The 24,823-nt window shown below is 39.6% G+C and overlaps 1 protein-coding gene across 1 annotated transcript in view; it reads right to left on the bottom strand.

The window, feature by feature from the left end:
• Positions 1 to 1,049: 1,049 nt before the first annotated feature.
• CPN1 (carboxypeptidase N subunit 1) overlaps positions 1,050 to 24,823 on the bottom strand; it is a 58,031-nt gene continuing 34,257 nt past the window's right edge. The window contains exons 5-9 of the mRNA XM_020997064.2: positions 21,481 to 21,592; positions 18,546 to 18,685; positions 17,582 to 17,681; positions 8,748 to 8,866; positions 1,050 to 6,892 (exon numbers count right to left, since the gene is read on the bottom strand). Coding sequence (XP_020852723.2) covers positions 6,752 to 6,892; positions 8,748 to 8,866; positions 17,582 to 17,681; positions 18,546 to 18,685; positions 21,481 to 21,592 — 612 coding nt within the window. The 3' untranslated portion in view covers positions 1,050 to 6,751. The remainder of the gene's footprint in view (positions 6,893 to 8,747; positions 8,867 to 17,581; positions 17,682 to 18,545; positions 18,686 to 21,480; positions 21,593 to 24,823) is intronic.

Below are 24,823 nucleotides of genomic sequence, written 5' to 3'. Positions count from 1 at the left end.
TCTGATGTCTTTCCAGCATGGTAGGACATGCTAGAGATTGTCTTTGCTGACCTAGCCTAAGAACCCAGGTCACCTCCACGGTATAAATCAAAAGACTCTACTGGAGGAGATGACTGGATAGACTTGCTATAAATAGCAATAGCCTGATGAGCTATGAAACCAGTTAAAGTGACCAAGTACTAGAAGACGGACTGGACCTATGATTTTACTGGTGTGGAGGTGTCCCAGGTGAAGAAACTCCCCTTACCAGCAATAATTATAACCTCCATTTATGTATTGCTTTGAGATTTGTAAAGTAGTTTGCATGCATTACCTTCTCTTAAATGTAAAAACTTAAAAAAGCAGAGAGCTATCTAGAGCACTGAGAGATTATGTGACTTGCCCAGAGTCACATAGCCAATATATGAGAAGCTGGGCTTGAACCCAGGCCTTTCTGGCTTAGAGGCCAGTTTTCTGTCTGCTATATCATGCTAGTATTAGGGTAAGGATGGGAAATTATAAATGAGTTGCTGTGACAATAAGTATAGCCAGTGAAATTGAAAGGATGCCCATCAGTTGAGGAAGGCTGGACAAGTTGTGATATATAATTATAATGGAAGACTACTGTGCTATAGGAAATGATGAGAAGGATGATTTCAGAAAAACCCGGGAAGATTTATATGAACTGATGCAGAGTGAAGTGAGCAGAACCAGGAACATTGTACATAGTAACAGCAATATTGTACAACAATCAACTGTGAATGACTTAGCTATTCTCAGCAATCCAAGACAGTTCCAAAGGACTCATGATGAAAAATGCTATCCACATCCAGAGAAAGAAGTGATGGAGTCTGGATGCAGGATCAAAGCAAACTATTTTTCACTTAATTTTTTTCAGGTTTTTCCTTTTTTTGTGGCCTATGTTTTCTTTCGCAATATGACTAATTATGGAAATCTGTTTTGCCTGATTGCACACATATAACTTATATCAAACTGCTTACCACCCCAGGGAGGGAGAGGATTTTGGACTCAAAATTTTAAAAATGAATGTTAAAAATTGTCTTTACATGTAATTAGGAAATATTATTTATTTATTTAAATTATTATTTATTTAAAAAGCAGGGAGGGAAAAAGTGTGGCCATAGATCCCAAATAGGCTACCATCCCAGAAACTGGGAAAAAGATCAGAAAATGTCACTCTGAAGTATCTTCTCCGCTCTCCCCCTTTCGTAAATGTGTGGCTGATAAATTTGGGGGTTAGTCCCTAAATGGGCCTAGGGTGTCTCTCTAAAAAGGAACATGTGACAATTCTTAACTCATGTATGATAAATTGTTATCTTGGCAATTGTAACATCTGTTATGAAAGCTCTGGTGACATAGGAAGCAATGTACTCCTGTGGAAAGAATGCGTTTATTATTGTGCCATAACAAATGATGACACAGTTTTCAGAGGAAACTGAGAAGACCCCAATGAACTGATGTAGAGGGAAGTCAGCAGAACACTAGGAGAACAATTTGTACGACAACATTATAGAGAAAAATAACTTTAAAAGACTAGAATTCTGATGAAAACAGTAAGCCCTAAGTCCAAATGAATGAAGATGACTTATACCACTTATACCCACAGAAAGATAATTAACTTAAAATGCAGGAAAAAATAGACATTTTTAGACATGGTTAATATGTAAATTTGTAGTACTGTGTACCTATGGGTTTCATTTTCTTTTATTTGCTCAAATGGGGAAGGATAGTGGGAATTTTATATACAGATGCATGTATCTATATCTATATCTACATCTATCTATGAAAAAATACATTATCTGGAATCAGAAGATCTGGGCTTGAATCTTAGCTATGCTGTTTAAGTTCCCACGTGACCTTGAAGTGACTTAGATAACTTGTCTAGGCCTCATTTTCTCCTCTGTAAAATGGGAAGTTTGGATTAGACAATCTCTAAGCTTGATTCTGGCTGTTAATCTATGGTCCTACCAACTTGCTGTTAACTGGTAAGGATTATTGTATAGAGGCAGTGTGGGGAAGTAGAGAGAGCATTGAGCCTGGAGACAGGAGACTCTTAGTAGCTGTGTGACCTTGGGCAAGTCAAATAAGCTCTTGGTGCCACAGGTAACTAACTCCATAGGACTTATCTTGCAAGGTATGACTTGAATGCTTGAATCTGCTGTTTGTGGAGGAAGTTCCAATACAAGGAATTCTCCATGCTGATGAAATTGTATATCCTTCCCTTGTTACATAACGAATGCTGAAAAAGGAAGTAGAATGGTCAGTATTTGTTTAACACTGAAAAAAAGAGAAGGCATTTCAGTTCTGGTGACTGATATATGCTCCCTCAAAAAGATAGGTTCTCCTGAGTAGAGGACAATCTATCAGACTACTTAGCTTGATCAGAATATGACTTAAGAACACCCAAAACATATAGAAGGCAGAGTCAAGATGATGGACTAAGGGCAGAAACTTGTCTGAACTCTCCCGAATTGCCCTCCAAAAGAGTTTAAAATAATGCCTGAAAATGAATTCTGGAATGAGGGAATAAAACAATTTTCTAGTCCAAGACAACTCAGAAGGTGGACAGGAAAGGTCTGTCTCATTGAGGTGAATGGAGAGCACAGTTCAATGAAGCTCCAGGTAAGCCAACAGCAGGCCACACCCTAGTAAGCCAATGCAGGCCCTGAGGGTAAGTGAATCAGCAGCAGGGGGTACATTGCTGGCACTGAGGGCAGAGCTCTGTGGCATGGCCCATACGGGAAGCCAGGTTGCAGGCCCAGGTCACAGGGTAGGTTGAGAAGGAGCACTAGTACACTAAAGCTTGCAGCTACAGGTGAGCAGGAACCCTAGTCACAGTTCCAGGGCAAAAAAGAGTGCTTGTGGTTACTCACAGACCAGGAGAGTAGTGAGCGCACCTCTCCTTAGATCATGCCACCTTGGAAGAACTGAAAACTTGCAGGTCCCCAGAGTTAGCTCTGAAAACAGCGGCAAAGAAAACCTGAAGTTTAGGACAGAGCCCAACTTTAACAGAAAGCTAAAAGAAAAAAAATAGACTGGAAAAATGAGCCAACAACGAAAAAAGAACCTGATCATAGAAAAATCACCGTGGTGATAGCAAACCCACAAACTCAGAAGAGGACAATTATGTCAAAATGGCTACATGCAAAGCACCAAAGAAAAAGGTGAATTGATATCAGGCCCAAAAGGAATTCCTGGAAGTGCTCAAAAAAAGATTTTAAAAATCAAGAGAGGTAGAGGAAAAATTGGGAAATGAAATGAGAGAAATGTATGAGAATCATAAAAAAGAGTCAAGAGCTTGGTAGAGAACTGGCTCTTTTTGTTAAATCTTTGCTCACTAAGAAATTAGATGATTTTTGTAATTTTGTCTCCTTGGCAGACTTACACATCAGAATAGGTTACCTTTTGTGGAGGGTCATAGATTTAAGAGTTCAAAGGGACCTTAACTGTCATCAAGTCCCCTCAATCCCCTCATTTTAGAGAAGAGAAAACTGGGAATTAAAAGTTAAGGAACTTGTTCAAGGTCACATGGGTACATACCCTGATGCCAAAGCCAGCACTCTTTATACTCTCCCATAATGCCTCCCAGAAAAATGTCAGTTGTCATGCCAGGAATTCCTTACACTGTCACTTAATTGAAATAGGAGCTCAGGCAAGCTCAGCCTTTATAAGCACCTACAGTGTGCTCATCCAATACAATCTCCATATGGACTTTGGAACATACAGACATTCTGTAACTGGTTCCAGTTTGTTCTAGTGTGGAAGAACCAGACTTTTGATTGGCTGCTGAGTTGGAAATGAGATGCATTCAAGAGACATTAACTGGCCAAAATGAATCACTTTCTCTTTCTTGCCTGGCTGGTTGGAATGAGGAAGCAAGGACTATTGTGAACCCTTGGTGGAGAGAAAGGTCTCAGGTCTCTGTCTCTCCACTGGGGCTACTGTCACATGGCCTGGGAATGCATGACTCTGTTGTTTCTTCTGTCTATTGTTCCTATTCTTCTGGCCTTTAAATAGAGTACTGGAAATAAGACTTTATGAGCTTCAAAAGGTTAGATTAGTGAGTGCCCATCAGTGGGTCAATGAACACATTAAGTGCCTCCCATAAGGCAGGCCCTATGCTAAGTGCTGAAAAGCAAAAGAATGTCAACGCTTTGTTTTCAAGGTGTTCAGTCTGATGGGGGAGATGACATGCAAAGAACTATTTACAAACAACCTATATGTAGGAAAATGGAAATAAGAAACAGAGGGAAGGCACTAGAATTAAGGAACATAAGGAAAGGTGTCCTATAGAAGGTGAGATTTTAACTGGGACTTGAAGGAAGCTGGGGAAGCCAGGAGGAGGGGATGAAGAGGGAGAGCATTTCAGGCATGGGGGATGGCCAATGAAAATGCTCAGAACTGGGAATTGAAGTTTCTTGTTGGAAGAACAGTAAGCAAGAAGGCTTGTGTGATTGGATCAAAGAGTATATGTGAGTGTGTATACATTTGGGGGGAGAGAAGGGGATTGTAGTAATAAGGTATAGTAAAACTGGAAAGATAGGGGGTGGTGGGAGCAGGATTTGTATGCCAAACAGGATTTTCTATTTGGTCATGGAGGTGACAGGGAGCCCCTAGGGTTTGAGCATATTTATAGGGGAATGAAGATGGTCAGACTTATGCTTTAGGAAGATCACTTTAGGAAGTTCAGTCTAGGACATGTTTTTGTTTAACATTATCTATGAAACACTCAGTCTAAAATATTCAATAGGCAGTCAGAGATGCCAGACCAGAGGTCAGTAGAGAGGTTGGGACTGGAAGGGTAGATTTGAGAATCATTGAATAGATGTAATAATCGAATCCACAGCAGCTGATGAGATTACCAAGTGAGATAGTATGGAAGGAGAAAAGAGCCCAGGACAAAGCTCTGTGAGACATCTGTGGTTGGTAAGCATGACTTTGAATATCTAGCAAAGAAGAATGAAAAGGAATGGTCAGATAAGTAGGAGATCCAGGGGAGAGTAATGTCATAAAAACCTAGAGAGTATCAAGGAGAGAGTAATTGGTGTTGAAGGCTCCAGAAGTCCAGGAGCCAGAATCCATGCTCAGATTTGCTAGACGGGCACAGGTGAGCTGCTACCTGAAGACCTTAAGAGGGACCTTCTTGACCCCTCCCAGAGGTAATAGAGACTCATATTTGTCCATCAGCTCTGCAGTCTTTGGAAGTGAACTTGGTAGGGCAAATGTTTTGTAGCAACTACTTTAAGTGTGAATTTGCTCTTCTCAGGGCCTGAGATGATAGAGAGAATGATCCCCTGGTTAGTGGGGGCAGAAGGGATGTGGGGAGGAGAAAATGCTTTGTAACTTCTGTTCTTGCTGTATTTTTTGAGGTAAATGTTGAGTTGTGTCTGTTTCTTCATGACCCCATTTGGGGGTTTTCTTAGCAAAGATCCTGGAATGGTCTACCATTTCCTTCTCTAGCTCATTATACAGATGAGGAAACTGAGGCAAACAGGGTTAAGTGACTTGCCCGGGGTTATACAGTGTCTGAGGCCATATTTTAACTCAGATCTTCCTGACTCCAGGCTGGGCATTCTATCCACTGTGCCATCTAGCTGCCCCTCGCAGTAAATATGCCTTTGTAAAATTCGTTCATTGATTAAATGATGGTGGGATGATAATCACTAGTGACTGATATTGGGGGCTTATAACTGGTAAGCATTAAAAGACACTCTGACTCCCTCGGGGATATGAACCTTGCTCTGGGGGATATGACTCATAAGAGTGTATGAGTTGGAGGAGGATTCATAGAGCTTATAATGCTACAAAATACATTGGCACTCTGATTTATGTCAGTATTCTATTAAGTCTGATCAGCGTGCGTAAGTTCCTCAGAAACAGGTCACTCTAGAATGAGCTGACGTGAAATCAGCCCTCTTTTTGCATTTGATCAGTTCTCAGAAGTTTGGATTATAGAGGCACTGATGGGGATGTTCTGAAATTGATAAGACTGGACAAGGGTGGGGAACCTGTGGCCTCGAGGCCACATGTGGCCCTCTAGGTCCTTAAGTGTAGCCCTTTGTTCAAACAAAATTGGATTCAAAGGGCCAAACTTGAGAACTTAGAAGGCCACATGTGGCCTTGAGGCCATGGGTTCTCCACCCTTGGACTAGAAGCTCCTTGTGGGGACAGATTTTCAATCTTTGCTTTTGTATCCCCAGGTCCTAGTATAGTATTTGCTTTGCAAATAGCAGGTGCTTAATAAATGCTGGTTGAATTGAATCAAATGTGAAACCAGTTCTCTGGGAGTCCTTCTGTGGAAACATTGTTGACAGCATAGAAAGTTAATATCCCTGTAAAGAATATATATAACCAGTCTGCTGATTTTAGTTACACTATAACTAAAATGCCAGGACCATTTGACATATCCTTTGGCTTGTAACCCTTTGAGCAGCTTAATTCATATCTGGGAGTATCCTAGAAAGAAAAAAGATCTAAGCTCTGAAGAATCTGAACCATCTGATAGATCCTCATGATACCATGTTGATCACATTAGTAACAATTTTAGAAATGGCAAACTGAGAACACCCCATATTTTTTCCTGAATCAGTTTTGTATTTAAATACCTCACAGGTAACAAAATAGATAGCTCCATCTTATTTAATATCAGGCAGATTGGGCTCTCATCAAGTGTGCCTCTCGGCCTCTTTTCTCATCCTGGTCTGGATGACTCTGGTTTTAAGGCAGGAGTGAGCTGAGCCCTGCTGCACTATCAGGGCCTGCCTCTCCGTGTCTCTTTGCCAACTTCTCGGGATGCCGTCTTCTTTAGGAGGGTTTTGCCACTGGGAGCTTTAACAGGGGCTTTTTGCTCAGTGGATTCTTTAGTGGTGTCTATGCTGAGCTGAAAGTTAACCTGGAAGAAAAAGAAAATAGAGGTATATCGGCTAGAAAAGCCTCTACATCAACATTGTACCAACTGGCCCTGAAATCTTGTGGGAGTGTTTCATTCTTCCCCTCCCCTTTCTGGATGCCAGGTCTTGGGGCAGGTGAATGAGAAGAACTATTAGCTCAAAGGAAGAGCTGGCTCCAGGGCTAAGTGAACATTTCATGCTGCCTTCTAGGTGTGAAGAAAACAGATAACCAGCCCAGCATATGAGAGGAGAGAAAAAGGAGGCTCAGACATTCCCTAAGTGTACTCTACTACATTTCAAAATCAGTGAAGCAGCTCTGGACACGTCTCCTCCAGAGGTGCCTCTGTCCTGTCCTCCTGAGGCTTATCTATCTACTTACCCATCTATACATCTACCCACCAATCAATTTTGTCCAACCCCCACATTTTATAGATGAGGAAACTGGTACCAAATTTTCATCTTAGGATTAATTTCTCAATATTTTATTTACTTGTTTTCAGGAACTATACATTGTGGAGGATTGCTTTGGGAATTTTATATGAAGCAAAGAAGCAAATTTATAAAGAAAGAAAGAGAAAAGGAAAGTGAAGGAAGAAAGTAACAAAGAAGGAGGGAGAGGGAGAGAAAGAGAGAGAGAGAGAGAGAGAGGGAGGACCAAGCCACAGTTCTAGTCCTACCTAGCTATTAGGTATTAATATTAAGATTAAGAGCTCAATATTGTTCTGAAGTCAAAGACCTTGGTACAAAATCCCTTAACCTTTACCCTGGGCTAAGGGATGGTAAAATTTAATCTAAGGTGGGTGGAGTCTGGGGAGAAAGCCTATCTGGGGGTGGGGTAAATCAGGAACTTCAGACAGGAAGCTAAGATGACTTTGAAATGGAGACTGTAGACTTGATGGGTGGGTTGCAGAGCAGGTGGGACGAATGGGGCTGTATCTGTGGTTTCCTCACGTGTATAATGGTAGTATTGGTGTGTTGGACTGCATGAATTCTCAAGTCCCTTTCAGTTCTGTTTCAGTGATTCTGTGGCTGAAACTGAGCCTTGACTGGCTATTTCTTCTCTAATTTTTACTCGCTAGATGAAAAATTAAAAGTCATTTAGAGCCTTCATCTGGTCTCAGTGCCAAATATGACATGGGTTGTACAGACAACAGGCTTGACCAAGGGATGCGGTGCTAGGAAAGGAAGCACTAGTGGAGCCACCTGGTGGATTTCCTTGGTGAAGTCAGAAAGTGAAACTGGCATCTAAGTGATAGAAATCACAACCACCATAGATATCATAGGTTTAGGGCTGGGAGGGACCCTTGGAGGCCATAGGATGATACAAAAATAACATCTAACATTTCTATAGCACTTTACTTGATTTTAAAGATTCTTTTGGGTAAATAGTATTTTATTTTTTAAAGTAGTTTTCAACATAAATTTTTTTTAAGACTTTATGAGTTCCAAGTTTTTCTCCCTCCCTCCCCAACATGGCAAGCAATCTGATATAGGTTATACACAGTACTTCATTTTATAAAATGCTTTCCTTATAATATCCCTATAAAATAGGCAGTGGGAGTTTTATCCCTCCTTGCAGTGAAAGGTGGTGATTTGCCCAAAGACACATAGTTCATATCAGAGCCAACATGGACTTTGGGAAAGGCGCCATCCCTTCCATAGTAAAAAAAGGGAAAGGAAGCAGGGAAGGGATAGTTTGAGAAGGAGGTACAGAAGAAAAATAGGATATGAAGAAGTAAGGTAGAAAGAGGAAAAGAAGAAGAGGTTGGCAAAAGCTAGAACTGTGAACTAGAACTATAAGCACTAAAACTTTCTACATCAACAAGAAAGATATTACAAAACATCAGCCCAACTCACCTGCTTTGGCTCTGCAGGTCCAACTGTCACCGTCACTGTCTCTGATCCATACCCAGGTGCTGTGGCAGTGACAGTGTAAGTACCTGGTAGTAGCAGCCGGAAGTAATCACCCTGTTTACCTAAAAACCATAAGGGTAAGATTCAACCTGTAAACTGGAAACCTGCTTATACAGTGACCAGATGACCCAAATGTAAACACAAAGCTCTTCCCCCCACCAAAAAAAACAACAACCTGAAGGTCTTAGTTGACCACAAGATGTACATCCCACGGCAGGGTGGCACAGCTATCATAACATTAATGCGAATTAAGGACATTAAAAGAAAGAGCCAATCACAGAGATACATATTAATTCCACTGTACTCTGCATGGGTCAAATAACATCTAAAATAAGAGGTTCCATTCTGGGCATCTCTCTCTCTCTCTCTCTCTCTCTCTCTCTTTTAATTTTTATTTACTTTTAATGAATAGAATAAAACAAGTATTTGTATAACATAGCATAATTTTTTTAAAAAGATGCTTGTGCGTGAAACTGCAAATCTGTTATTTACAACTTGCTATTCTTTTGGGCACTTCTTTTTAAGAGGAGCACTGATTCTAATGCCTCCTGATTTCCTTCAGGATCAAATATTAAATCCTCATAACCTGGCCTTTTCTGCCTTTTCAGTCTCCTCCCACCTTACTCACCCTCACATACTCTGGATTCAGTGACACTGGCCTTCCCCTCCCCAACCCTCTCAGAAGATACTCCATCTCCTGATTTGCGGCATTTTCGCTGGCTGTCCCCCCATGCCTGGAATTCTCTCCATCCTTATCTCCCTCCTTCTTTCTCTGACATCCTTCAGGTCCCAGCTAACATTTCACCTTGGCAATAAGCCTTTCCTAACCCCCCCTTAACACAAACGCCTTCCCTCTGTTGATTATCTTCAATTTATCCTGCTATATCTTGTTTGTACATAGGCATCTGGATGTTGTATCTCCCATTAGACTGGTGGCTATCCTTTGCTTTGCTTTTTAGCTCCTGTGCTTAGCACAGTGCCTGGCACATAGGAGGCATTTCATAAATTCTTGTTGACTGAATGACTGACAAAATATTCAAGCAGATTGTTTTTCTTGGAGTTTTTGGAGATTTTTCTTTTTTGGTTCATGTTTTCTATTACAACATGACTAATAAGGAACTATTTTTTGCCTGACTATACATGTATAACCTATATTAAATTGCTTGTCTTCTCAATGAAGGGGGGCAGGGAAGGAGAGAATTGGAACTCAAAAATTTTTAAATGAATATTAATAATTGTTTTAACAGGTAATTGTGGAAAAATAAAATACTAAATAAGTAACTAAAAACAAAAAAAATTCAAGCAGAGGAAAATAGTTATTTGTTAGGAATTCTGTAGAAGGAATCCCTGCATTAGGCTGGAGTTTGCCTTGATTATCTCTAAAATTATAAAGTGTTGAGCAGTTGCTAAACTGCATTGGAGGGCAGTTAGGTAGCTCAGTAGGTAGAATGCCAAGACTGCAGTCAGGAGGACCTGAATTCAAAAAAAGTTTTAGACACTAGCTGTGCGACCCTGGACAAGTTACTTAACTCTGTTTACCTCAGTTTCTTCTTCTGTCAAATAAGCTGGAGAAGGAAATGGCAAACCATTCTAGTATCTCTGCCAAGAAAACCTCAAATGGGAGTCATGAAGAATCAAACAAGAATGAAACAGCTGAAAACAACAACAATCTACGTTGATAGAAGGAGTGGCTTGTTTGGGAGTTCTCTATACCAATATACAAACTCAGGATCGCAAAAACAAAGAACAAAAAAAAATCAGTAAAATCATAACCATGTAATCAGATTTACATTAATTCTATACATACATACATACATAAACACACATATATATATATACTTCAACTAATAATTTCTTTATTCTGTTAATTTGTAAGCTCTCATCTGCATGTCTGTGTATATCTCTGTGTGTGTGTGTGTGCGCGTGCATTTAGTTTTGATGTTATTTTTTATATAGTTGTGTTCAATGGGTTTGCTAATTTCCAGTTCAACCATCTTTACTCTGCATTCTGCATATTGAATCATTTTCAACAGCGAATGATTGAATGAACAAAGTTTTTTTTAAGGTCTTAGTATGTGTTAAGCTTTGAGCCAAATACCAGAGGCACAAAGAGAAAAAGAAGACTGCCCCTGCTGTCAAGGACATATTGGTTATATGTGATTTTTTCACTATTACAAGTAAATCATTTATTTATTATAAATGAAATAGCTATGAATCAATTAATCGATAAAGATTTATTAAACATCTAGTATATGTCAACACTATGCTAAGAACTAGGAATATTATTGGACATATAATTCCTTTTTCCACTTTAAACTACATCCTAAGAGTCTTGTTTTAATAATAGGATCACAGGAGTCAAAGAACATTGTCAGTTTGTTAAATCCAGCAATAGCAGGGATCAGGACAAGCCTCATGTGGCGAGCAATATCTGAGCTGAGTCTATTCTGAATCCTCCAGTTTCTAGTGTCCTCTAGTGTCCCAACAACTAATTTTATATTTACCTTACATATGTATTTTATATTTACTTATCTGTGGATATGTTTCCTCCCAATAGAATGTAAGCTTCTTGAAAGCAGCTAATGTTTTTCCTATTGTTTTTGTGTTTTTGCTTTTTGGTGAGGCAATCAGGGTTAAGTGATTTGCCCAGGGTCACATAGCTAGTAGGTGTCATGTGTCTGAGACCAGATTTGAACTCAGGTCCTCCTGACTCCAAGGCCAGAGCTCCACTGTGCCACCTAGCTGCCCCCTATGGTTTTTGTATCTCCAGGGTCTAAAACAGTGTTGATGTTGTTGTTGAGCCATGTTTACCTCTTCGTGACTCCATGGATCATGCTGTCCATGGTGTTTTCTTGGCAAAGATACTGGAACGTTTTGCCATTTCCTTCTCCAATGGGTTAAGGCAAATAGAGGTTAAGTGATTTGCCTAGGGTCACACACCTACTAAGTGTCTGAGGCTGGATTTGAACTCAGGTCTTCCTGACTCTAGGCCCAATGCTCTCTCTACTGAGCTACCTAACTGCCTCTTCTAGCACAGTTGTTGTTGTTCAGTTGTGTCCATCTCTTTGTGACTCCATTTGGGGTTTCCTTGACAAAGATACTAGAGTGATTTGCCATTTCCTTCTCCAGCTCATTTTATTTATTTATTTTTGTTTGTTTGTTTTTTGCTAGGCGCTGAGGTTAAGTGACTTGCCCAGGGTCACACAGCTATTAAGTGTTAAGTGTCTAAGTTTACAGATGAGGAAACTGAGGTGAACAGGGTTAAGTGACTTGTCCAGGGGTCACACAGCTAATAAGGGGTCTGAAGCCAGATTTGAACTCAGGAAGATGAGTCTTCCTGACTCCAGGCCTGGTACTCTATCCACCGTACCACCTGGCTGTGCCCTTCTAGCACACAGCTGGTGCTTAATAAATCATGTTATATAAATGAATACTTTTAATATGCAATCTCTGTCCAAAGATCAATGAGAGACACAGTATTAGAAGAATCAAGTCAAAGCCATATTGACATTTTCTTTATAAATGAAAGCAGAAGACAAGGAAAGAAAGATCAGAGGTTCTCAAAACAGAGATGTTAATAGTGAAAGTCTATGGGATCTGCTCTCTCTTGATTGTCCCTGTATCATGTCTCTGAAATGTTCTTTGTGCTGAACATCTCAGCTGTTCCTTATTCAACCTTAACCAATACCTTGATTTCTGTGCCAATATTTGATTCCTGTTGGGCGTTCTTCTCTTTGGTAAGCAGAATTTATGATGACCGAAGTTGGATAAAACACTTACACCCGGAATGCCATGTGAGACAGCTGAGCCTGGACAGTTAGTTAGTGAGTCTAGGAACTCTCCTTGGCTGTGTCTAGGTGGATGAATATGTTTATGACATCTGTGTACATACGTATCCCAGAATTAAAAGATTCTAGAACTCCAGATGACTGTGTAGCTCATCACAGTGCTCTTTCACTGTATCCTTTTCCTAATAAATAGCCTCATTAGACCTGTCAGTGGCTGAGTAAGCACGATTTTCCTTGACACCCGAGAGGTATAAAATAGACTGATATACAATAAGAAACATTGCATGGGAGACTGGGTCATCTCTCTTTGAAGTACTCATTATGAGCTAAAGTAAATAGATTGCTACCAAGCTAATTGCAGCTTACATATCAACATTTCCTGGGGAAGATGAAATAGGGAAATCCTATGTAGAACTGGACCACATTAAAAATTCTAAAATGTGAGCTTGTCCTTTGTAAAATTTTACTGTTGTATTATTTCATTATGGAAGAAAAGTTTAAGCAAAAAAGATGAACTGGTCATGTGGTAAGAGCAAAGGTAATATAACTAATGTAATAAATGTAAATAACTAGGTCCATACAAGATTTTATACACACACACACACATACACACACACACACACACACACGCACACACGCACACACACACACACACGCAGAAAGAGAAACAGAGAGAAGATTGAAGGTAACCTCAGAAGTCACTAGCAACAGAGGAACTAGGAAAGGCTTCCTGGAAGAGGTGTGACTTGAATAGAGTCTTGAAGAAAGCCAGAGAACTTGAGGAAGATCCCTAACATGTTGGATGGATCCCCTATAGCATATTTATGGTAGAATATGGACAAGATTTGTAGCATGAACAAGCCTGCAAAGGTCGAAATCTGTATCACTGGGAGAAAGCACCCACAGATTAATGTGGTCACAGGTACATTGTACCTGAAATTGGAATGTTATTTATTGCATTTACATTTTAAGTTGATACAATTTCATTATTGGTTGAATATTTTAGCACACTTTAATTTCCTTATTTATTTCTTTTGATTATTTTAGTTTTGTACTAAACTTAATCAGATGTCATTATTGCTTCATCAGATTTTCTCAAGCTAGCAACCACACTGCCTCTTGACTGAAACATACTTGTCATTTTGCATTACATGCAGTTCTTGTGGACAATATATTACTGGGTTCTGTTTTTTTTAAATAACACATTCCACATATAACCCTATAAAAATGGAGACATTCAATCTATTTACATCAATTTAACATTATAACTATTACAATTGGATTTGGAGTCAGGAAGTCCTGAGTTCAAATCCTATCTCATTGATTATCTGTATGACCCTTCACAGATCACTTAACCTCTGTCAGCCTTATTTCTTCATCTGTAAAATGGAGATAATAATAGCATCTGCCTGACAGGGTTGTTGTAAGGATCAAATGAGATAATATTTGCAAAATGTCTTGCAAATCTTAATGTTGTATAAATGGTAGCTATCACCATTATTCCATTTTTCTACCTTTTTTATAATGTTTTTTATTTTGTTCAGAAAAAAATCAACTATCCTGTTTTATTATCAAGTCAACAAGCATTTATTGAGTGCCTGCTATATGTTTGGCTCTGCTTTGTTATTCATAGTTAAATGTTATTAAATTTATGTTTCGCCTAGAGCTTGACCCTTCCCCCGTCTTTGTAAAATGCAGTTTTCTTTTGGGATGACCAAGAACCTTTCCTTCTCAACTTTCTTTTTCCTACCTTTTTTTTCCTTTGTTAATATGAAATGCCCTCTGAATGATTTATTTCTTCTTTGTCATTTTCCTTTTTTGCTTCCTACCTCCAAAACAATGTAGTCCTGTCCATGTATCACAGCAATACCCTACACTCCACCTTGAAGCAAGCATCTAGGTCATTCTATGCCATTAGCAAATGATTATGTTATTTAGTGCTAGAAGAGAAATTGAGGATGACCTAGCTCAGGGGGTCTTAACCTGGGTGCCTGAATTTGTTTGTTTGCTTCAATATATTTTAATTGATTTCCTTGATACTCATGTGTATTTTATTTAATGCATTAAAAAACCTGTTCTGAGAAGGGGTCATAAGAAGCAGCTAGGTGGTGCAGTGGATAGAGCACTGGCCCTGAAGTCAGGAAGACCTGAGTTCAAATCCGACCTCAGACACATAACACTCACTAGCTGTGTGACTCTGGGCAGTCACTTAACCCCAATTGCCTACCCCTCCAAAAAAAAAGGAAAAAAAAGAGAGAGAAGGGGTCATAGGCTTCATCATATTGCGCCAAAGGGGTCCATGACATAACAAGGTTAAGAACCTCTGATCTAGTCCAACTCTTCATTTTATAGATAAGTCTCCTTATGGGAAGTTCACCCAGGTCATAAAGTTTCAGAGCTGAAATCTGAACTCACCCCTTCTGATTCTAAATCTAGCCTTCTCTTCACTGTGCCAAGCTGCCTCTCCTAATTATACTTCTCTATACTATCTCTAATTGTCTGTCTTGCTGACCAAATATTTCACTCTGAGGCATGAACAAATTCATTTAACTAATCTTCTTGTCTCTCTAATACATCATAATTAGAGTGAGGTGACTGAGACTTTAACCTGAGTACTAAATTACAGGGTGCCAATGAGTACTTTCAGTCCTTCAACCATATAAAACCAACTGAATTTAGAACCTAATTAGCAACAATAATTAGTTAAAATGGGAAGCTGTCAAGTGACAAGCTGGGATGCGCTCCTCCCCACCCTGCTCTTTCCCACTCTGTCTCCCAACTAAGGGTATGCTCTATACTGACTACTATGGCCATGGTTTGTAATATTTATCTCAGGTGAAAAAATTCTTTGTTCCGTTTTTACTTCAATACTTAAGATTTCAATACTTACAATCCAGAAATTATTATTAATAAAGAATTTTTGTGTTCACAGGATTCTGAATACCTGATGATAGAAAAGTTGCTTATTTCCTATAATCAACATTCAAACTAATTTAACATTTTACTAAACACCTACTATGTGCAAAGCATGGTGCTAGGTTACTTTAATGGAGCTATATGATTTCATCAACATGGGTGATGCTATGAAGATTGTGTACACTTTTGTCTATGTGTCTACATCTTCTCATAGTTTCTTGTCATGAGAACAACCAATACAATGATGTCTTCCTTTATATCTCTTGACATTACATGGATATTTACTGATCATATAAGTTTTTCAATGATTATTCCTTATTCTTCCTGACCCACTTCCTTTTCTAGTCATGAATGTCTGGTATAATAATCCTTATGCCATTTCTTGTGCATAGTTCTTTAGTAATATGTTATTATGCCCACCTCTGTCCAACTTGGGCCTCCCCATTGGCCTTTGGGTAGTCCACAGCATAAATTCTTCAGAAACAATGCTGTTTCATGCTTTATCCGCAAAGCTCCAGAAGTACAATGACATTTGTTTCAGGGAGAAGTTTGAGACCATTGAAAGACAATCCATTCCACCATTTTCTTTCTCTTCAATTCTGGGCTAAATTCATTGTCCATCTGTAGTATCCAAGCAATATGTATGTACTGATGGCTCAGCTCTATAGGTTATACATCCAATGGTCTGGATGTTCATTTACCATGGTATAGACATTCATTATCCCTTTGGCTTTAATCCTATGTGGCTAACTTTGATGGACTCTTCAGTGATGACAGATCTCATTTAGGAGGCTCTGCAATGTTCACTTATCACCTAGCCATCCACCAGAAACCGGGGCTTGTCTGGGCATCTTGCCATCTGCCATACCCTTGTCCATCTTCTCATCCCCTGGAGTAACAACTCTCCAGACCAGACCTCCAAAGACCATAGCTTTACTCCTTTGAGGAGTTAGCTCTTTCATATTTGAGACTTGTTCAGGCACTGAGCTGTCCTGATTTGTGGTTGAGTGAATGAAAACTCTAAAGCAACTAGGTAGCAGAGTAGATCAAACACTGGATTTAGAGTCAGGAAGACCTGAATTTAAATTTGGCCTCAAACATTTAGTAACTGTGTGACCATGGGCAAGTCACTTAACTTCTGGGAGCCTCAGTTACCTCATACTTTAAAGCACTGTGTAAATGCTACTAGCTATTATTATTATTATTTCCTAACCCATTATACCTAGCCAGTCCCAAACCACACCTCACATAGCATTCAGTCATCTGCCATTGAACCAGGGGCTTACCTAGGCATCTTACCATCTGTCCTGCCACCAATCTAGCACCTTCCCCATCCTCTCCCTGCCCCTCACTTGTTCTTTCTCTGAGAACAGTAACTAAGAATACTATCACCACGACTGAATTCAACTGCCCTGTGACTTCATTGACAATCCCTGTGACTTCCCAGACTAGACGTTTTTTTTCCATGTCCACCATTCCTTATATGTGTTACCTTCCCTTATTTGAATAAAAACTTTTTGAAGGCAGATAATATCTTTTGTATTTATTCCCGGTAGCTAGCACAATAGGTGCTTAATAAATGTTTTTTCATTCATCCATTGCATCAGCACAACTGTCACCCCTCTATATGTCTATAGAGAATTTACTGATTGGTATTCTGAGCTGGACCTCCTCCATGATGGTATTAAACACCTTTGGTGAGAGGATATAGCACTTTGTTTTATGTTTTCCTTGTCCTTGAGAACTATAAAATCTAGTGGGTGAAATTGATCATATAGAAAAGTAACAATAACACAAATTAAAACATTATTGTATAGAAGAGCTCCAAACTTCCATGGCACAGAATTGCTACTTTTCCAATACCTACGTGTCCAGGTATAACTTACTTACCTTAGCAGCAATGTGTATGTGTGATTTGTTTTGTCTGTTTTTTTTTTCTTAAAAAAAAATTATGAGTGCCTGATTCAGCTTTTCAATTCACTGTCAGCCTTGCTGGCTTATACCCATGGTGGTGGTGGGGGAGGATAGATGGTGATGACTGACAAGATGGAGCAATAAACAGTGGATACTTACCTGAAGTGACATCATGAGATATCCCATTAATAGAAATTACTGCTCCTGCGATGCCATTGTTATTTTCATCGAATATCATTCCCTTGATGCCATGGTGAACCTGCCAGAAGAAGTCATGGTGGGGTAAGAGCTGCTCCCCATTCATTTAAGGGATATCTATGGGGGGTCTAACTGGGGACTTAAGAAAAGGAAAGTGAGAGAGCTCTTCCATAAAGAACAAAATTCTGTCTTTGTTTTATTCATTCTATCAACCAAAAGTCCCAAATGACAATAGCTTTATTTCTATTTGGGGTAGAAAGTTAGAATCTCCAAGGCAAGTAAGTTTCCTTATGCCCTTTCCCTTGGATATTTCGGCTCTCTAACCTCCACGGCCATCCAAATCTCTCTGCAGAATACTTACTTAGAAGCATCACATGCAATTAGGCACTTAAAGTATTTCGGAGGTGATGAGGAAGAAAAAAAAGAGTGATACTGAAAGGATTCCTAAGAAAGAAAATGATGCCTTATTGCTTGCTGTGTGCAGGATTATAAATAAGGAGACTGGAGAAAAGAATATGGGCTGGAGCTATGGGAATAATCATTAGGACTTGATGATTGACCACCAGATATAGGATTTGGTAGTGAGGACAGGGATAAATATGTATGAATAAAAGGCAGAGGCACCTCCAAAGTCATAAAACTGGGAGAAAATTTTTGTTGTGGACACAGTAGACAAAAATGTGGTGAATAAATTAATTAATATCAATGGGGCACTTGGGAAGGAGTAGGGGGAAGAACTAAGGGCTAAGGACATCACATTGGACATCTTAGACACTATAAGAAATCCACAGAGGGAGAGTCTGTTAGAGCAGTGTGTGTGGGCTCCAAAAAAACCTTCATTTACAACTAAGAAATCTCTCCTTTTTTGTGGTGAGAATATGGAAATTAAAAGTTGGGACTTCCCAGAAATGCTTTTACTTTTTACCTCTTCCAGGAAACTAATCAATGCCTCCCGGTTGCCAAGCCACTCCCTTTGCAGCTCCTCCTGGCGTGGAAACTTATTGCAACTCAATTCCAGAGTGATATCAAAGCAGTTCGTATGGAGGTAATTGAAGTCTTGCATTCCTATGACGGAAAGGGCACAGTAGCAGATTTGTACATCTGAACACCCTATCTTGCCTCTCAACTGGAACTCTTCCATCCCTTAATACTTTCTCTTCTACCTCTTGGCCTCTAAATTCTTTCTTCCTTATGAAATAGTCTTTCCGCCCCAAATTTCCAATATCTCTCCCACTTTCTATCCTTTTAAAGCAACTCCCACCACCAGGAAATGCCTAATATTTCTTCTCCATTTCACAGACTTAAAATTTACTTTTTCTTCATCATTTCCCAAACCTCCTTAATGCCAGCGACTTAGAACCAGAAGTGTACTGGTTGATATTTAACAATTGGTTTTCGGGGCTGGAGTGTGGTTGGGGGTTTGTTAGGGGGACCTGCTCATGACATATTTTTAAGTTTAATCAGCATTTTTTCTATTTTCTCCACCACTTTCCTAAGTCTAGACAGCCAACAATGCAATAAATCAAGCTCTGATTTATAGCATTTGTCGATTTCTGAGGTATAAATTCTCACACTGAAAATTTAACAATTGGCAGCCAGTAACATCTGGCTCTAGCAAACCTCTGCTGAGAACTAAGGGGATCATATACATCCCGCTTTTTTAGTCGGACAGTTTTACTTTGGGATGGAACATCCAAGCAAACGTGGTAATAAGGAACAGGGGAAACCAACACAGCAAACTGGCTTTCAGAGACGATTTTTGATGAATTAATTTGAATAAAGAGAACCTGTAGCATGGCTACAAGGTGCATATTATTGAGAATCATGCTAGATACAACAATTTCTAAGTATTATTGGGAATTATGCTAAATAGAATGATTTCTTTCTACAAAAAACCACATCCTTGTTCATCAAATCTTAGAACTAGAAAATATTTTAGATACATCTTGTCTAACCCCTTCATTTTAAAGATTAGGGACCTGAGCCCCAGGAAAAGAAAGTGGCACAACAGAGTTTAGCAGAACTGAGACTAGAATCTGGTTCTCTTGTTCATTATTTTAGTTCCATATTATATCATACTATCTTTCCTTGTTGGATAAAATTCTAAAACTAAAACTTTCAAAGCCAGGGCCAGACATAGGCCTACTATCAAGAAGGCAAAAAAATATACATCTTAGAAGCAACAATTTATATTTTTATATATTTTCATTTTAATTTTATGATTCTGAGGAAGTGACCTGGCATAGTAGATAGGGACTGGAGTTAGGACAACCTGGGCTTCAATTTCCTGGTATGTAAAATACAGGAGCTGGATTAAATGGCATTTGAGGTCCCTTCAAGCTCTATATCAATGACCCAATGAGCTACATTATCCCACTTCTGACACTTTCTAGCTAGGGGACCATGGACAAGTCATTTAATGCCTAAGTATCTCAAGCAACTCCCCAAGAATTTAAGTCAGAGATGCGTTGTATGGAAAAGGTAGTATCTTACACTGCTAGAAATCACAGCTCTATCTCTTATTAGAAATTAGGGAAACAATAGCACCACTACAAATGAGCAACACGCAACACTCTTTTAATTTATGTTCTTGAGAAGATGTACTTGTAGAGGTGAGATTATATCTGCCAGATTTTCAAAAATAACAAAGTTGATTTTGTCTGTCATCTCCACTATGGTGTGGTATGGTATACAGCATTCTGGACTTGGGGTCAGGACAGCTCGGGGGTCCAAATCTGCCTCAGACACTTACTAGCTATATTGACCCCAGGCAAGTAACATAAGGTCCCTGAGCCTCAGTTTCCTATCTTTAAAATGAAGAGATTGAACTCAATGACCTCTAAGATCCCTTCAAGCCTTAAATCTCTTCTCCTATAATGCTCTATTTCAGTTAAAAGGTATTTATCACCTCTTAGATGCTAAATGAGATGTTCTAGACTTCATGAGTACCAGGCCAGGACCATAACTAGACATTTTTATACCTGGGATAAGGTTGGGGCATGGGCGTGGGCTGTGCTTGGAGGAATTCACTGAGGATGCAGCCCTGTAAATTTTAGCATCCTGGAGAAAAGCCCCAGTTACTCTTCCTTAATTTTGATTCTGCTAAGTATAAATTGTCCTTAAAGTTTCTAAATAATCTATTTAGAAGGAGCTTAAAGGAATTCTATGACATTGGGTCACTAACTATGACCTATTTTGCACTACTTATAATGCTTTTCTTAAAAGGTTACATTGAAATTCTGTTAGAAATAGTGTGAAATTAGCATTTATAATTCTTATGTTATGATGGTATCTTTAGGCATTAATAAGTCCTCAGTTAAAACTCTTATATCTTCAAAGCCTTTTAGTAACAACACAATCACTTACATTTATAAAAATCCAGTTCAATTTTTTTTTAAAGCATGTCAAGTGGCAAGCTGTGATGAACTGCTCCCCACCCTGTTCTTTCCCACTCAGTCTTCCAACTAAGGGTTTGCTCTATATTGACTATCATGGCCATGGTTTGTAGTAACCCTGAGAAAGTCCATCAAGTGGAAACATGCTATTAGTCACAAGAAGACAGATAAATGTGGTACGTCCTTAAACTCCCCATCTTCTCCCTTCACCCTTTTCCACGAAGATTATCCTAGCCTATCAGCTCAGTCTCTATCAAAAGTGGAGATCAAGCAGTGGTGGGCTGGCACATGTTTAACAAGTGACTCTCTTACCCATCCTCCCACTCCCAAGACTTTCTTTCCAAGTCTCTAGGCTTAGCATCTGTTGTATCCTTTTGCTTTCCCTCACTGTGAATAATGCTGCCTGTTTGTCAGGATAATGAAGTCACTGTATCTGCTTCCACCTCTTCCTTGAAACCCCCTTACCCTTGCTGACAGAATACCAGGAAGCCCCATTGGTGATGCCATCAGGAAAGTAATCGCCACAGTTCCAGCCCAGGTGCATCCATCCATGTGCATAGGAATAGCCTTTGGCCAGCTGAGGGGAAAGCACGGTAGGAAACATGACCCAGAATATACCAAATTTATGTGGGAATGTTCACACCTAGAATTGGGGGTGAAGCCAAAAGTCACTCAATTAGCTGTGTTAATCAGCAGGGTTAAAACAAAGTAGTGGGAACATTGTGGTTGGAGAAATAAGGAGCCCTAGGTTCTAGTACTGGCTCTGCCATTAACCCCACTTTGTAAACTAGAGTAAATCTGCTCTCTGGGTTTCAGTTTACTCTTCTGTTAAAAGGAAGACATTAGACTAGGTGAACTCTAATGCCCCTTTAAGCTCTATCGGTCTTTATTTACTTTGACACTGAACTTAGGAGGAGATCATAATATTCCTGTTTTCAACAGATGTTACTGCTCCTGTGTAGGCAGACCCTGGAAGCAGGCTTTTGAAACAGCATAACAATTTTTTTTTGGATGCCATGTTTTAACATACAGCACGTTCACATTGTCAAGGTGCTTTAAATAGACATCTCATTGAGCCTCACAATAACATAACCTTGTGAGGTAGGCACTACAGGAATTAACTCTGTTTTACAGTTGAGGAAACTGAGGTTCAGAAAAGTTAAGTGACTAGGGTCACACAAGGGAGATCTGAACCCAAGCCTTCCTGCCTCCAAGTCCATTACTATCTCAATTCCATCCTGTTTCTATGGTGCTATTTCATGTACTTTGATGGTCATTTTTCAGGATATCGTTGTATTTATGCTGTATTGTAGAGAGCACTGACATACATGGACAAAACAAGTAGCAGACTGTTTAAAGCAACAACATAAACATAACAACAATAACTGAAATTTGCATGTGGGTAACAAGGTGACTCGTCTTCATTTTTATGGTCAAGAAATTCTTTGATCCATTGATTAATTTTCATAGACCCATTTCCATTTTCCTCAATATCATCCTTGTAACTTGCCAGGGCCTCAGTGTCTGAGCCTAAGACTAAGCCTCTTTTGGGGGCGGAGGGGTGAACAAAGCATAGTCTTCAGGGGATGCACGAAACAAGAAAATGGTTCCCACTGGAGATATTTTAAGTGTAGGAGTTACAGAGTCCACCAAAGGTGAAAAGAATAGTTTATCCAGGAAGATTAAGGTTACTACTAGCATAGAGGAGGGAGGGAAGGAGAAGGAATGTGCCTGCTGTTGTTTTTCTCTGTTCTTCATAATAAGGGACATTCCAGGGGATTTTTGGAGATTTAATCATCCCCTCAATAAACCTTGTTAACTCCCTAACCTCTCTATAAGTTTAAAATGCATGGTTATATCCTCAGATGGTGGACATAAGGTGTTACAAATGGTCTTGTACTACATCTATTGAATTAACACTTACTGGGTGCCTATGATTTACATATCATTATCATGCTAGGTACTGTGATTTAGCAGAAAAGTGTCTTATAAATACTAGAGTTTGATAAATGTTCATTGTTGAATGAACTCTCTTCATGTTGAATGTGAGCCTGTTGGGTTCCCATCTGCCTATTGAAATACTCAGGTCTTTTCAGTCCTATCAACCAATCTTCTTTCCCCTTCATTGCAAAACATTGAAAAACGTTTCCACTTCCTCACTACCCACTGTCTCCTCCACCCCTTGCAATCTACAGGAGCATAGTAGTTAGAGGTTAAAGGACCTTCAAGATCATTTAGTTCAACCCCTTTATTTTATAGAAGAGGAAACTGGGGCAGCCTGAATACTTGCCCAAGGTCATACAGTTAGAAAACTGCAGAACTGAAATGACACCTAATCTTCTGACACCAAATTGAATATGTTTTCTGATCTACCACAGGGGTCTCCTCTCCTCATTCTCAACCCTCAAGTATTTAAGTATTTACGTATTTATTAAGAATCTGCTTTGTGCTATGCACCTAAGGTAAAAAGACAAGTCAAATTCTCCTATTGCTTTCTGAAGCTTTCAACACTGTTGGTCACCCACTCATACTCTTAACCTTAGCTTCAGAGACATCACTCTCTTGTGCTTCTTCGCTGTCATCTTCCCTGAATCCTAATCTTCTTCCTGACCTTTTAATTAAGGTATTGCCTAAGGAATTATCTTTGGCTCTTCACAACTTCAATCATGACTTCTACACTCACATGTTCTTTGTAGCTGCAGTCTAGATCTATGTCCTTGGCTGTCTCCAGGACATGTCCACATAGATGTCTCACTCAAATCTAAAACTCCACATGTCCTTGTCAAAGCTCATGACCTCTCTGCCTGCATCTGTCCTTCCTTCTGATTCCACCATTTCTACCTGCAGTACCATCCTTCACTTACTATCTTGTGTTTATCTTTGACTTTTTTCTCATTTGTGAAAGGGTGGCTTTCCATGTTGTAGAAGCCTTGAATGCCAGGCAGAGGAGTTTTAAGTTTGCTCAGGAGGTAATAGGGAGTCACTAAAGGTTTTTGAGTAGAGAAGCAATGTAACCAGTTCTACAGGCAAGAAACATTAATATGACAGGGACATAGATGGATTGGAGAGGGTTTTCTTGGCAAAGATACTGGAGTGATTTGCCATTTCATTCTCCAGTGTGTCTCCATTTTATAGATGAAGAACTGAGACAGAGTTAAGTGACTTGCCCAGAGTCACACAACTAGTAAGTATCTGAGGCCAGATTTGAACTCAGTTCTTCCTGATTCCAAGCCTGGTGTTCTGTCCACTTCACCACCTAGATGCCCCCTCTGAAGACAGTAGGGGCTTAATAAAAACTTATTGGAATTGGCTTATTGGGAATTGTGGGAAATACCCCCAAAGTATCAGAATCCCAGTGGCCTGAACTCCCACCCAAAAAAAGGAGAGGATGGGTCAGTGGATGAGAAAAAAAGGAGAGAGTTTTGACACCTATAAGAATAGGTCCATCCCTGACCTGGAAGATGACTCAACTATTCCCCTAAGAAACACAGACAGCCTAGTAGGGCTGGAGAGTGCCCTCTTGGATATAGACCCTGAAGATTTATTGGTTGAGGAAGAGCCTTGCCCTTTAAAGACATTTGATTGACTTTAGCTAATCCAGGCCTTTTAAGAGCTAGAAGGTTTTGTCTAGTGGTGAAGCTGAATGGATAGCTCTCAGCTGCCCAGAGATAAGCTTCCTTCTTCTTCCTGCTGAAACAGGTTTCCTGCCAAATTGCTGATGCTACACTTCTCATTGAGAGACCTTCCAGATACAGGGACCAGACCAGACCTCCTTACTCTGTGCTAAACTAACTTGTATAAACTTATC

This window comes from Phascolarctos cinereus, unplaced genomic scaffold (genome assembly GCF_003287225.1).
Source record: "Phascolarctos cinereus isolate Bilbo 61053 unplaced genomic scaffold, phaCin_HiC Scaffold_3;HRSCAF=262, whole genome shotgun sequence".
NCBI classification, from domain to species: domain Eukaryota; kingdom Metazoa; phylum Chordata; class Mammalia; order Diprotodontia; family Phascolarctidae; genus Phascolarctos; species Phascolarctos cinereus.
Note: the sequence above shows the minus strand (reverse complement) of the source record. Positions and strands in the feature narration are given on the sequence as shown.